At 35.0% G+C, this 15,164-nt stretch overlaps 1 protein-coding gene across 2 annotated transcripts; it reads right to left on the reverse strand.

Annotated features, from left to right (window-relative positions):
* Positions 1-4,722: 4,722 nt before the first annotated feature.
* Positions 4,723-14,062, reverse strand: LOC105762694 (brefeldin A-inhibited guanine nucleotide-exchange protein 1). Of its 2 annotated transcripts, XM_012580531.2 has the most exons (11): positions 12,800-14,062; positions 11,760-12,077; positions 10,744-11,077; positions 10,103-10,528; positions 9,564-9,856; positions 8,896-9,169; positions 7,675-8,177; positions 7,212-7,533; positions 6,775-7,135; positions 5,646-6,328; positions 4,723-5,549 (listed from the first exon to the last, which is right to left on the reverse strand). In XM_012580531.2, exons 1-11 carry the CDS (start codon positions 13,852-13,854, stop codon positions 4,932-4,934), a joined length of 5,187 nt encoding a protein of 1,728 aa, XP_012435985.1. In that variant the 5' UTR covers positions 13,855-14,062; the 3' UTR covers positions 4,723-4,931. The 2 variants fall into 2 exon arrangements, with proteins under 2 accessions (XP_012435985.1, XP_052480811.1); XM_052624851.1 differs by lacking the exon at positions 12,800-14,062 and having other exon boundaries at positions 10,744-11,087; positions 11,760-11,938.
* Positions 14,063-15,164: the final 1,102 nt, after the last annotated feature.

The following is a 15,164-nucleotide window of genomic DNA, read 5'->3' on the forward strand; positions in this document are numbered from 1 at the left end:
CAGATGTTACAACAATATTTTGTGGCGGCACCAGTGCTATAAATATCTTCAAAAGCCTAATGCTTTGTTCTCACAAAAAGCACTTCATTTGGGAGTTAGTGGAATCTAACAATGTGGTGTTAGAATATGTTTCAATAGAAAGACAACTTTTATATATTTTCAAGAGCTTTGATATGCACAAGTTCGAAAGTCTAAGAAGTGATCTTAAGGCTTGGAAAAAGTAAGGGGGACTTTGATGTGAATAAAATAGTATCATTTTTTCTTCTAATCGTTCCTTAATTTTATTCAAAGGGTTCTTTAAATTGTCTACTACCAATATTTTATTCTATTTGCTATAATAGTGAAAACAAGAGGAGAACAATTTGTTGTTCCAACCTAAGCTTCAACTTCCAATCCTTCTCCAACACCAAGTCCAAGACATTCATTTACACCTACACCTTTTAGCGCTAAACAATCTACCAGAACAGCTTAAACTTCTTAGAAAAAGATTATCTTTTCAAGCAAAAATCTAATGGAGATTGATAAGTCTGATGATGAAAGGTGAATTTTTCCTCCTATCATTGCAACTGATGAATCGAGGAATAAAGTTGATCTTGATCTTGATGAATGACTCAATCCCAAAGAGAGCATAAGAAACAAGATCCTAGTGCTCTCTCTAACTCATAAAAGAATAAAGTTTCCTTCATTTGGTTTTAATCCTCTTAATAAACCCGAGAAACACATTATTTATGAGTTTGAAAAACCTGGTAAATAACCAAATTTTGGGGAGAATACAATAATAGAAGGAATATATGTCATCGAGAAAGATTTTAGCGCTCAAGAAATAGCATCTTAAGTTTTAGACTCCTTGAGAAAATCTAGAGTTGTTGATGCTCAAACAATTGCTATAAAGGAGAAGATCAATAGGCTAGTTGAATCAAATCTTGAAGAGGAACAAATTAAAGAAACTGGTAATTAGAATGTTGAAACAATTTGAACAATATTATGAGTAACATTAAAGATAGGCTAGAGATTATAAAGTCCAAATTTTGTGGGGTTTATACTTTTTTATTATGAAAGATATAAGATTGAGGGGATTGAGGCCATAACGCAATGGGCAATTTAAGTCAACCAATCTCTATTTTCAGAAGGATGATTTATCGTCATTTGAAGCTGCATTGAAGAATTTATTCAAAGAGCTTTTCATCCTCATCTTCAGCGCATAAAGATTTAATCCTCTCCTGTGAGAGTTGATAAAAACCTTTAGTAGGAAAGGTTGAGTAAGAGGTTGTATTATGAGTTGATAGTTCCTTCTTTGTAAATGGTTTATTGAATTGTGTAACCATTATTAGTGTTCATGTTGTTACATTCTTCACTTGCGATTGCTCTTGTTCAACATAATATTTTGACAGTCCAAATAATATCTTCTTTTCACACTTAACTAGACATTGGGTTTATAGTTACATCCTACATGCATGTTTGTCAAATATAGAGAAACCCTTTTACGAGGTGATGTTTTGATTTTTAAAAATGGTAAGATATGTTTTAGGTCCATGTACTTTTCATACATTTGAAATTTGGTCTTCCTACTTTTTGGAATTAAAACTGTAAGATTAATTGTTAACAGTATTAAAATTCTTCTGTTAAATTCTTGTTACATGATTACCGAGTAAGTTTTTTTTTTAATTTCCAGAAGTCATACAGGTGAATTTAGCAAAGTTACAAATTGAACTTCGATTTTGAAATTCGATAAAATGAGCTAAATTCTTAAAAATAAAAAAATGGATTATATTTTAAATCTAGAAAGAGTAGTGAAACATTTTTTTTGGATGAAAAATAGAACAAAGATACATCAAATCAAATGCTAATAAGCGCTAGAAGAATCATAGACACAACATCAGGAGGCACTTTAAAAATCTGTAAGCTTAAGCTGAACTTCAATCGTTTAGAATTCATAAATGAAAAATAAAGTAGAAAATTAATTAGTTTTGGTTTGGTATGCTAGGTTTTGTTTAGATTAGAATGAATTAAGAAGCAATAAGTTGAAAGTTCCTTCTCATATTTAATGCATTAATTATATGAGGCACTAAGGACAATTAGGGTTCATTAAAAATAAAGTAATTTGATTAGTCATAAATTTTGACAAAGAGACATCAATGATTTTATTATTAACTCAATTAAAAACGTTTAGAATGATTTCCTAAACCCCATTTTCAAATAAAATGGACATCTTTTTCTTTTGGATATTAAATTCAAAGAAAGAAGATTATATTTTCAGATATTTTAATTTTATATAAAAATTATTATGTATTTTAGATTATGTATTCACCTTGTATAATATTCGGTCCTTTAGTTAAATTGTATTTTATATAATTCGCCCCTTAAGCCATAAGGTTATACTTTATATTAACAAAATATTTTTCAGTTTTTAATTATATAACTTTAATATATGATGGGCCTTAAAAGACTAAATTTAGAGGTCCAATATGGACTTTAAAGCCGAATTCTTGAATTAATTTATTTGGCTTATACCCATACATATTAGCTTAGTAACTTTCTTGTATTTTGATTTATATGTCTTGCTTAAGAATTATCTTTCTCTGGTAAGGTGCTGACACTGCCGAGAGAAAAAGGAAAGAATTTGACGTCGAGACTGAGAACACGGAGTAAAAAAAATACAAATTATCTTCTTCTCGGCTCATTACGCAGAAGACCTCTCGGTAAATATTTTTGCATAAATTATATTCTTTATTTATTTGACTTGTTCTTAGTTCTGTTTTGAATCCACGCAATAATTACAAAGCTTCATGGGTGGAAGATACCTGCGAGCTTATGAATTATTTTTATCTGGACAATTTATCCAATTGGAGCATTTTCAACTTGATGCTCATCAAAGCATGGAGTTATAGAAAGCTTCTACAGTTGCCGAGTTGTGTCAAGTGCTAGTTAAGACAAATAAGTCAAGTACTTATCCTCTTTTCGATAGAATTATTCGTCTTGTGCTAACTCTTCTCGTGTCTACTGCAACAAGTGAACGAGCATCTTAGGAAATAAAAATTGTGAAGACAAGGCTTCGCAACATAATGGAGGATGATTTTCTTTCAAGTTACTTGGTGACATACACCAAAAAAGAGATAGCTCGAGAATTTTCAACATATTCCAGCATTGATGAGTTCGATCTTATGAAAGAGCAGAGGGTGCAATTTAAGATGCTTAGTATTGAGAAATAAGACTAAGGTCAAGTTTTTTTAATTTAATTTTTAGATTTATAATAATATTTATGAAATTTTTAGTATAATATTAGTTATTCTTTTTTACATATTGAAAAGAAATATTTAATTTTCTTTTAAATTTAGAAGTTTCATCTCATAAAATAAAATCTTGAATCTTTCCCGTTAAAAATTAAGCTTGAATTGAAAGTTGAAAGCATGAAAAGAAGAGATAATATAGCTTGAATTTTCACTCAAATAATTTATTTCACGTAAACTAAATTTTTATAATTCAATTTTAAAATTATCAAAAATTATTAAATTATTTAAAATTTTCATTTAAGTTTTCCGCAGTTATGTTTAACCTATTATTTTCTAGAAATATTAAACTAAACTTAAAGCATGTTACTAGGAAAATCTGAAACATACCAATTTAGGTTATGTAATTCATTAAAGGATAAAAAAACACTTAAAACGCTTTTTAAGATTAAATTTTGTTATTAGTCTTGTTCTTTATAAATGTCAATTTAGTCTCTATTCTTTAATTTGATTAATTTTGGTCTTAGTATTTTTGAAATGATAAATTTTAGTCTTTGTACTTTTTTAAAGTTGAAATTTTAGTCCCGATCCAAACTATGGGAGTTAAATATGTTCAGTTAAATTCAATTACTAGACATGTACTATGCATACAGTTGTAGATTTAGTTCGTGATCTCTAATTGGATCATTCTAAGTCCCTATACTTTTTAATTTTGAAATTTTAGTCCCGATGAACAAGAACTATCGTTAAGCCATTAATATGTGGAAATAAAAAGTTGACATGCCATTACACATATGTTAATATGTTTGCCACATCAAATTTTAGAAATAAAAGAATCTAACTGAATGAATTTAACAACCATTGTTTGGCGGGGACTAAAGTTCTGAAATTTGAAAAATACAAAGACTAAAAATGACTAAATTAAAGTATAAGGACTAAATCCATAACTTTCACAAAGTACAAAGATTAATAGCAGAATTTAGTCTTTTTAAAAGCCTAGTGAAAATACATAGCTAATATATATGGTGATAAAGAATTATTTAACTACCACATCAGTCATCCATTAAAGATTTCACAAACTTTCGAATAGTTAATGATCATGTTGTAACTACTTAAAATTGAGTGACTAAAATGCAATCTTTCAAATAATTCATTCATCATTTTGTAACATTTTAATATTAATCAAAGTTTGAATGAGGTTTAATTTATAGCACGGGAAGCTCCGTCGAATAAGTAATAATTTCGAAGGCTATAGACTTGTTTCGTATAGTAATTTGTTTGTATCATAGGGAAAAAGGATGAGAGATGGTATAAGATCGCAGGGGCATGCCTACCAAGATGGTTTTTATATTATATAATATCAGGATTTCAAATTCAAAGTAGAGAATATTTAAAGGAAATGAAGGCTGCCGCAGCCAGCAATATTTGGCCGCTGCTGCAATTAAATTAAGCCTAATTCATGATGCACAAACAAACAAATATCTACCATCCAAGATGAGTAAGTGAAGGGAATCTCAATTCAGATCAATCAAGATGTTCATTAACATGTACACTCCTTTTCTATAAGAAGAAAAGAAAACAACTCAGAATAAGCTATTTTATATATTTATATATATATATATCTTGGCTAATCATCAAGCCAACTCTATGATCAAAACTGTGACATATCTAAATGTTATATATTCTGAAACATATAATCTTAAATCATTGCATTATTATTGTACCTATACATGACTGGAATATGTTGCTCAGAACCCGTTGAACTTCGCCCGAGCTATGCTCACTCTGGACAAGATCTACCAACAGAAGAAAGACATTCGATATGTATTTTCTAAAGGAATCTCTTTCCAACCCACTCAATGCCCTCAATGCTGACACAAGTAATGGAGTTCTAGCTGCCAATTCTTCCTTCTTGGCTGAACTTAATGGAAGAGTCCAATGAGTCACCACTACCACCTTGTCCCCCGATTTCTGTTGCACATTATGGTTCACAGTAGTACAGTTGAGGTATATTTGCATTATTTTTTCACACACTGCTACAAGCAGTAATTCTAGGTTCATCTCCTTGGAAATGGACAGATTCTTTTTGACTAAATATTGGAGGAAGTCGAGGTAATTTTGATAAGCCTCCTTCTCAAAGTGAATCATGGGAGGTTCTGAGAGCTCCAAGATTGAGCACGCTATCTGTATTTTCTTTTGCATTGTTGTCTCGGAGTTCAGTTGCAGAGCATGTGATGAAATGGAGGAAAATATCTCAACAATGATATTTATGTTGGCAGCTGACAAGAATTGTAGGTGTGTTCTGTACATATCAGTCACGACCTGAAATGATTAAGCCAAAACAAATACGATTATGTCATGAATATAGCATTGTAATGAATTATTATTAGCATGCAAGAATATAGTGTGTAACAGAACCTCTAAAATGAGTAGCTGGACGGAAATATGACTCTTCGTCCTCGAAACCACATAAGCCACATTTTGTAGATTATCATCCTCAAGATCATCATTGGTCAATCCATGATCAGAACTAGTTTCAGTATTAGAATAGGATTGAGAATTGTGTGGCACCTTGATGTCATCCATGGTTGTCAAAAGCTTCTTAAACCCTGGCAAAGTAGACATGGCTGCTTCTTTTAATGCTAGTAATATTTCTTGCCATTCATCTTCTGAAAGTCTGCTTCCTAACTCTCCTGTCAAATGAGACAATGCTGCAACCCCAGTGCTTGCAGGACCCTGTATTGAACTTCTTAAGTATCTTGTCAGTATGCATACCACATCTGATAGCCGGGGCCTCAATACATCATAGAAACTAATAAATAAATCTACTAAACACTGTAATGCCACGGCAGAAGTTTCAGTGTCCCATGTAATTGCATCGCGATGAGGAGATTCTGCAGTTGGTGAATCCTGCTCAGTTTGTAGAGCCTTGTCTCTCTTTTCACAAACACCATCAAATATAGGGAGAACAACAGAACTAAAAACACCAAGCCAGAATGTCTGTGAGAAAAGATGACCATGATCATTCAGGATGTTGAAAAGCACTTCCAACGAACTCTTCCGAATAGCTAATCTCGAGTCAGATGTTAGTTTTGATAAACCTGAAACAACATAACAAATTCTATAACTTCAAAACCAACCGCGCTTTTCTGCAATGTCAAAAACTAGCAGTGATAGCATTCATGTTGCCTTTCAAAGAGAACAGATTGGACAAAGCAGGCTACAAATTGCTTTTGGCATTTAACTTGGTCAATAAGAGCCTAACCTAAATGGGAGTGGTTTAATGGACAAACAATGAAAATTAGATATTGTCCAATGATTTAAACACCAAAAATGAATCTTTGACATGGGACTTAAACAGAGAGAGTGACAACATGCTAGTAATAAGAGAACAGTATCCATCCATCAAACATGCCATGTGAACCATATATCAGCTTAGTTTTGATTCCTAAGAATTCGATCATACAAATAGCCTATCATGCCATCCATACTGCATAACGTAGTAACAATGTTTGAGGATTTGCAAGGAACTAAACTAGCCAGTTACCTGTTAGCAGAGGGCCCCAATAAGAACCAGGATCATCAATATCCGTGAAACTTTGTACACCTGAATCATCCTTAATTACAGTTGAAACAGATGAACCATCATCAGAGCTCTTATCAGTGCAAACAAGTCCTCCCTCGGCAAGTTTAAAGGCACAGAACCGCAGAAATGCAATAGCATTAAGGCTAACATCACTGTTAAACCTGCTATTTGTGAACTTGATGAGGCATCTAACACAATCAGTAAATGTAGCAGCCTCTGTCTCAGTTATATAAGGAAAGTATTCTCGCACTATTTTTTCCATTGTCTCAAAAGCCAGCAAGACAACATTCTTATGCTCATCAGCAGCAGCAGCTGTGAACACCTGAGAGAACAGAATTGTGTGAAAAGAATATTGGAGCTGCATGACAATAGAAATGTTAGATGAGCCACTAGCATACCGAAAAAACACTTTTCCATCCTGATTTCACGTTTCTGACGCGGCTGAGGACCATCTGAGAAATACACCGAACTATTAATTCCCTTATTTCTGTAGAGTTGCTTTTCCACATAATAATCACAAATGGTCTCAAAAATTCATTCTGGAAATTGTAATTTGCGAGCTCCTCACGTTCTAAGAATTTCATAGCAAGTTGCCGCAACGAATCCATTACAAAAATTGCTACAGATAAATTCTCAGACAATCCAACCGAAACAAAGAAATCAGAGAGAACATTCCACATGCGACTCCAAACTAATCTGATGCGGTTCATATTGTAATGCCTGCAATAGAACATTGTAGAATAAGGGAGATATATGTGCAGGAGAAATCTAGAGCAACCTTATCTGTAAGGGTAAAACACATGGTCTTAATGGAGCTAATATTATAGGAAATTTTCTAAAAGAAAAAGGTAAGAATCTTACGCAATTTCAACTAGTTTTGTGAGGCTAAAAACACGGGGATCTGTTGGAGACTGCAACTCCGATATAGAAACCTTGCAAAGGGCTTTCACAAATGCCACTATTGCTTCACTGTTTAACCTTTGACTATGTGCGAACACATGATTCAACTCAAAACTTCCAATCTGCTCCAATAAATTCAAGTTTGCAATGAAGTGATTAATCTGCTCAGGAGATACCAACCCAGAATTATTGACTCCAACAGAGGCGCTATCATAAGAACCTCCTCGGACAACTGCCATTACAGCTAGATTCTGGAGGGTTCCTTTGTTCTTCAGGGATTGAAGACCAGCAGATTTTGCCATCTTTTCATCTGTTTCAGTGTTTGACACAGATAAAAAAGATGCATCAGTTGGGGCACCTTCTCCCAACAGTTGCAAATGCTCAATTCTGGACAGGCATGTCAATATATGCTCCCAGGCCTCCTGAAGATGGTTACCATCTTCAATGGCGATAGTTATTATTGCCTGTATCAAGTAAAATGTTTCAACAAGTGAGATATAAAAGAACATTTCACAGAAAGAAAATTATATTATACGCAGGCAACAGGCTACCAAAATTTAATGCGTTAATTCTTTTTTCACCTATTTTGCCAACAAAAAGAAAAAAGGAACTATCATCCATCCATCACAGTTTAGGCTAAATGGTTATTTTGCATGCATAGTCTCATAAGCGTGTATAACACAGCCCTCAAAAGGTTGCCTTTTTCAATCAATACCATGACTAAACCCATGGCCACAACAGTTGCCTGCTTCAACTTATTGTTTATCAATGATAAAACTAATATCAGGCATATGACCGATAAATTTACTCATGGTTAATATTAACTGTACAAAAATGTAATGCTTCTGATTTCAAATAGCTAAAAATTATAACACATAAAGTCAAACAAAAACCACAAGAGCAATAAAAAACCGAACATCATTAGGCATCCTTGACTTGATTTCAAAACTACTAGATTATTAATGCTCCATAAACAAGTTAACACCCAGAAAAAGGAACTAAAATGCATAAAAGACTAGTCCACACAAATGAACTTCATCATATCTGTGGAGGGAGTCCATAAGGGCAAACATTCAGATTGGCTGATACAGCAATTATAACTCTTCCTGTGATGTAGCATACGAGAATACCAGGGGTAAGATTCCATTTCTTTTTTATCATGTGCGAACAAATACTACTTACCTTTACAGCATCAACATTCTTTTGTTTCATATCTGCAGCGCAATGGAGAAAAGTGAACTTTGCCACAGAAGTGACAAAAGCATCTCTCTGTGTCTGCATGCCCAATACTGCAGTTACATGCACAGCGTGTCGAAAGCCCAGTAAGCAATGAGTGGTAGCAAGTCTATCATCACTTTGGTCAAGAGTGACACTAAATGCAGCCAGCATGGGTCCCCAGCAGACCTCCACCATAAACCTCAAGATTGATACATCTGAAACAACATGATAAACAGACCTGCAAGAGAGAATGAAAAAAGGCTCTATTAACAAATATTATGTGGTAGGGCCTCTGGGATATTAGGATGATAAAAGAACAAAGATCTATTTAAAACAGAAGCAATCTGGCAAGAACATATACAGAGAAGCGTACAAGAACTTATTTCTCTTTGTTTAATTATGCAAGTTCACTTTGAAGTATTTATGTTAGCATCAACTCAGATCAAAAGACTTACTTTCCTAACATATACAAAAATATGTAAAAGAAATTATCTGGCACTCAGTAATGGTATGAAGGAAAATTATGATTCAAGACAACCAATATATAACCCAAACAAGAGCAATACTTCTACAATTCCTTGCCCAACCAATCATCTTTGACAGAGCAAAACATTTTAGATTAAAAAACTTACTCTGATTTTCCAGACTTTGCCTTAAACTGCTCTTGAATATGTCTTATAAGAAGACCATTTGCACCCAATGGCTTATCTTCGGTTTGCTTCCAACTAACCAGATTCAGTATACCATCCAAACCCAACAACTTATTTAAGCTGTTTTCTTGCTTGCTTTGAGGAACAGAAGAATCAGCATTCATCTTAATTTCATTTTTCACAATCTGATCATAAAGAGCACCAAGATACTCCTCAGGTAAATCCTTGCCATCATTTATTCCTCGGTTGTTTCGGATGAAATCAGACTTAGTCATCTGAATGTGGAAGCAACATATAACAATTGTGAGATTATCTATGTACAACTAAAACCCTAATCACAATTGTACAAGGAAAATTTTCCATTATTGACAGGAAAATTAAAAGCACCCGAAAGGCTTACAAGCCCCAGAATAGATCAGAAAGGTCCCTCAAAAGACAAGTACATATTAAGAAAGCATGCAAAGCAAAAGTTCATAACTTAGCGATGTGCTGAAGAAACAAAATAGGTTTGACAAACAAACCTTATCTTTGACCATGTTATTATGAGCATCAGTGTTGAGCATTATGACAGAGTATGCCAGTACATAGGCAGTATCTGCACTAGTAAATGAGTTCGGATTGCATTTACAATAGCGCTCAGCAAACTTCTCCATGATGCGGTCAATTTTCTGTGCCTCGCCTGGCAACCTAAAGCCACGTAGGAAGAACCTAATTGCTTCACCAAAATCCATAGATTTGAAATTGAAAGAATCTACATAAGCATGCATGACTTTCAAAGCAAATTCTTCCCTTTCACCCAAATAATCGCCGATCATGGTTTCATTCAGCCCAGTAGTGTTTTTCTTTAGAAAAGATGCCACTTCCTCTGGAGTGTTGCCAACCTTCCTGGTGTTTATAAGAAACTCGATGCCTTTGGATGGCTTCCTGTTAAACAATGAGACGCCTTTCTGCATATAACCCGGTAAAATAATCACTAAAACTAAGCTTGTGAAGAAGGAGAAAACTAGACATTTAATTTATCTGCCTAAAAATACATAAAAGAATAGAAATCAATAAAAAAAATATGACAAATTATCATGACTTATCAAGGCAGCCCTCTCTGTGACAATTTGGGTACCAAACAAGTTTCTGCTATTTGAAGAAACTTAAAGCAATAACTAACCAGGAGTTCAATCTTGTAAGCTCGGCGTTGCTCAACTGTAGCAGCATCTGATAATTCAGAATTCATTTCTGGATGCAACTCACAATCAGCAAGAGTTCCATCTTCAGCAGTTGAGGTTGAATGGCTCTCAGCTAAAGTGTCATTCTCAAAGCTCTTAGGTGAGTCAGAATGACCTATCTTCAGCTGTCCATCCATCCAAGCTCCCATTGACTTAATGATGCCAACTAAACACTTCACTGATTCATGCCGAAAAGTAACATCCTGGACTGCAGACAAAGTTGTGGTTGAACCAGATGGAGGCCCTAAAGCAGTTTTCAGAAGGCCATTGACAATCCTGCAAATATCTGATGGAATTATAAGAGTTTTAATACATTTTACTAAAGCACATTGCATTAAGAAATGAAAGATAATGAGAAATTAAAAATATATATAAACTAGGAAAGAAGCTAAAGAAATCTCTGAGAACATCACACATGACTGGTGCTCAAGTTAATTCCTGTGTTCTTTTTGGTCAATAACTAATTACTACATTGACCTGCTTTTTGCAATTTTTTGCAAAAGGTTTCAAATTATATACAATTTAACAAATGATTTGATTATTAGACTATTAATACATTTAACTAAAGTTTCATATAATAAATAAAAGAGAATGAGAAATAAAACTAATGTGAAACGAAGCTAAAGGAAGTTCTGAGAACAGTAACCAATAACAGGTGCTTGAGTTAATTTTTATGTTGACCAGCCCTTCTTTCACAAAATTTGAGAAGCACGTACCAAATTCATACAGGATTTCACATATGATTAGATGGACACTTCTATATAAAACTTGACATAGTAATCAAACTAGAGGACATTGTTATGAGTGCTGATCCAATACTTTGTGCAAAGAAATATTAATAAAAAAATACCTTTCAAATATGTTTGGTGAAAATTCACATGATAGACAAACTTGTGGACATAGAACCATCATTCATGCCAAACACATTGTACAAAAATTAATGAGGAAAAAAAAATACCTTTCAAATATGTTTGGTGAATCGACATCGCAGTCATAGTTCACAAATATATCAATGATAATCTGTGGATCCCCAACAATCTTTTCCAGCAAGTTAAGGACGGTCATTTTCTGTACAAAACTAGGCTGGAGAATATTCTCTAGAACTCGGAGGATTAGCATGGGAAAGAAAATTCCAATTTCAGCTTTCAACCCTGATCTATACTTTGTGATCAAACTCATAAAAATAGAACACAGGAGCTGGAAAATTGACATCACTGACAAAGCACTGTTTTTTAACAATGATAAGCAGAGATACTGCTTAATTGCATTAAGAAACCTGCATGACATATCACAGCATATAAAACTAGAATAAATTTAACAGAAGACCATAAAAAGGGGGGGGGGGGGAAGCAAGTGAATTATTTATCCAAATTAGTACATAACATCAAAAAAATTGCAAGATAAAGAATAAATAGCACACTCACACATTCATAAAGAACTGATTTTCTTTTAGTGAGATTTTTGTTTTGTGTGTGTTTGTACTATACATAAGCATAAAAGAACTAGCTAAACAGGCATTCTTCAGATTCATGAAAATAGCAGTACCCAGTATGCATAAGCACTCGATAAGAAAGAGTTTATTTGGTGTCATGTGGCACAGAATCAGCAGCGTACTTGGAAACATTGTGTGACATTCATTCAGGTTTTAAGTTTCCCTTATGTTTGGAGGATCAGGACCCCAAGTAATTTCCCACATTGAGGTCTTGGACATGTGACCTGGTAGAGTTTGCGAATAAGAAGCCTAAATACCTTCTTATTTGCTCAATTATATGGTATCTGCATCTAGATAAGATTAGCAAACACACCATTTTTAAGTTCTTAACACAAAAATCAATGTACTAGTATGCCAACAACTATCTGAAAAAATTGGATAACTATCAAAGATAAAGCCCAAACTAAATGCAAACAACCATAACAACTAAATAAACCAAATAATAAGTCCATATTTCAAAGAAATAAAATATCAAAATCCTACGTGAACATAGTATGGTGACTTGCCTCTCATTTGTGTGCCAAATTGAACCCCCATTATTCATAATCACCTTGAGGAGTTCCAAAGACACTGTTTTCCCTCTCAAAAGGATCTCATCGTCAGGATTCTCCTGTGACGAAAATTTCATAGATAACTTGCACAAATATTTAAAAACAAGAAATCCGTCCTCCCTAATTTTACTAGTAACACCATCAGAACTCGATTCGACCCCTTCCTTCGTCTCTTCCTCCTCAACTCCATCCTTCTCTTCCCCATTCGACACCTTAGACTCACCATTTTGCAACTCCGGACCAGTAATCGGCTGCGAAAACTTCAAATCTGGAACCCCTTCACTAGCATTCACAACCTCGCTAACAAATTTCTGACAATAATAAATTGAACTCCCTTCATTTAAATTCTTATCAGTAAACTCTAAAAGCTCACTCACCGGCACTGTTTTGGTAGAAACGTCCATGGAATCTTCTTCTGCTCGGGTAAATACAATAAGCACAATCTGAGCTAGAACGGACTTAGCACAGACCTGATTGGTTCCATTTAAAGCACTTAAATATACATTGTAACAAGTTCTAATGACGTGAAGCAAGCAATCACCACGGATCAAAACGCAGGGGCATCGAACGGCGGAGAGTAAAACATGTAGCACAGCAAGCTCTATCGATTCGTCGCCAATGCCACCAACTTTGCACACACTTTGGACAATTTTATAGAGGATGGAATTGGGGATGTTGCTCTCAATCTCACCGCGAACGAGGCCAAGGGAGAATAACTTGAAGAGGGATTCGAGGGCGGGATCAGCGAGTTTGGCGTAATTGGAGTCAAGAGCAAGGAGGATGGGATTGAGGACAAAGTCGGCGTCGGAAGAGGAAAGGCCGAGTAGAGGAGAAGAGGGATCGGATAAGGCGGAGTCGGAAAGGGTGTCAAGCTTTTCGAGGGCGGATTTGCAGGAGGAAACGATGTGAGAGTGTTTCCGCCAAGCGGCGTTTTTGACGATCTTGTCGAGGGATGGGCCGAGGACGCGGCCGCACCGGGAAGGACCGCCGAGCGTCTGGGGAGCTGACATCAGTCGCAATTGGGTTTCAGTTGCAGATCTGATGGGAATGGTGGTTGAAATGCAAAAGTCATTAGAAATCGAAATGCGTGAGATAGAAGCAATGGGATGAAAGCCCTTCTAATCTAATCTTTGAATTTTGAACAACGACTAATTCTTGGGGGAGGGTAGAATGGAAGAAAGGCTAATTTGATTTGTCCAAGGCTGAGCAGCCAAGCCGACAGGCGCCTATTTAACCCGCCTTTATACCCTATTACTTACCCCCCACTCCCACATGTGACGATCGGATTCGGTTCGAAATGTTAGGACCCGGTTTTTCTATTTATTTTATACTAATATTTGAATTTAAACATGTTATTAATCATTTATTTACCTTTTTTATTTCATCCCTTGTATTTATCAATAATTTTGTAGGCTTTATAATTATCATTTACCCTCCATACTTGTACGTGAGCAAGAATACAACGACAAGCCACCTCTTTATTCTTCTTTGTTCTTTTCTAGATTTTTTTTTTATAATATGTTACCAAAACAATCATTCTATGTAGTATCTATATTTGAGGTTTGTTTTTGTTGTCCCTATTATGGAGTAGTTCTTCTTTATTTATAAGACATGGTTCTCTTGATGTGACGCGTTAGGGAGCTAGTTAGGTGTCATGCATATAACTCGGGATGACACGTACCCCTTTAGGTTCGACACGTATCCTAGACTTGTCTTTCTAATAGGATTCGCACCTAGGTGTCATCATATGTGCGCGTGTGTCCCTTCAGGCGTGTTCGCATATCTTCCTCGCGAGGGACTTGGTGTAATGCCTCGCAAGATTGCGAGGTGTTCTACCTCGTAAGGAGTTGATGTTCCACCTCGCAAGGTTGTGAAGCGTTCCATCTTGCGAGGTGTTGATATTCCACCTCGCAAGGTTGCGGGGGGTTCCATGCCAATGTCCACCTCGCAAGATTGTGAGGGTACCACCAGTTATGGGCCAGATTTTGGTTCACAAGATCAAGTCGGATTTCGGGTTATGAGGTATTCTATAACAACTTGCCTCCCACTTTGTCGAAGAAGAATTATAAAGTGACTCTTCTGAGATACAATCGCATGCGTCATCGGTGTAATTGAAGGCTTAGTTGTACTCAACTTTGAATTAAAAATGAAGTATAAAATTTAATTATGACTTTATGCAAGCTTAAATGATTGACGTGTTTGCTTTCTATTATACTTTTTGTTTTGCTTATAATTCGCGAACTATGACCAGCTTCAAGTTCGCGAAGTACATAGTATCATATAAATGTATAACATGAAACTTAACTTCTCAAATATATAA

Source organism: Gossypium raimondii, chromosome 12, assembly GCF_025698545.1.
Source record: "Gossypium raimondii isolate GPD5lz chromosome 12, ASM2569854v1, whole genome shotgun sequence".
Lineage (NCBI taxonomy): Eukaryota > Viridiplantae > Streptophyta > Magnoliopsida > Malvales > Malvaceae > Gossypium > Gossypium raimondii.

Excerpts from the sequence above, each read along its gene's own strand:
- LOC105762694 (XM_012580531.2), bottom strand. The coding sequence starts at position 13,854 with ATGTCAGCTCCCCAGACGCTCGGCGGTCCTTCCCGGTGCGGCCGCGTC. Across the intron at positions 8,178-8,895 it reads AGAATGTTGATGCTGTAAAG|GCAATAATAACTATCGCCAT; the intron begins GTAAGTAGTATT and ends TACTTGATACAG. Across the intron at positions 7,534-7,674 it reads ACAAAACTAGTTGAAATTGC|GCATTACAATATGAACCGCA; the intron begins GTAAGATTCTTA and ends GTTCTATTGCAG.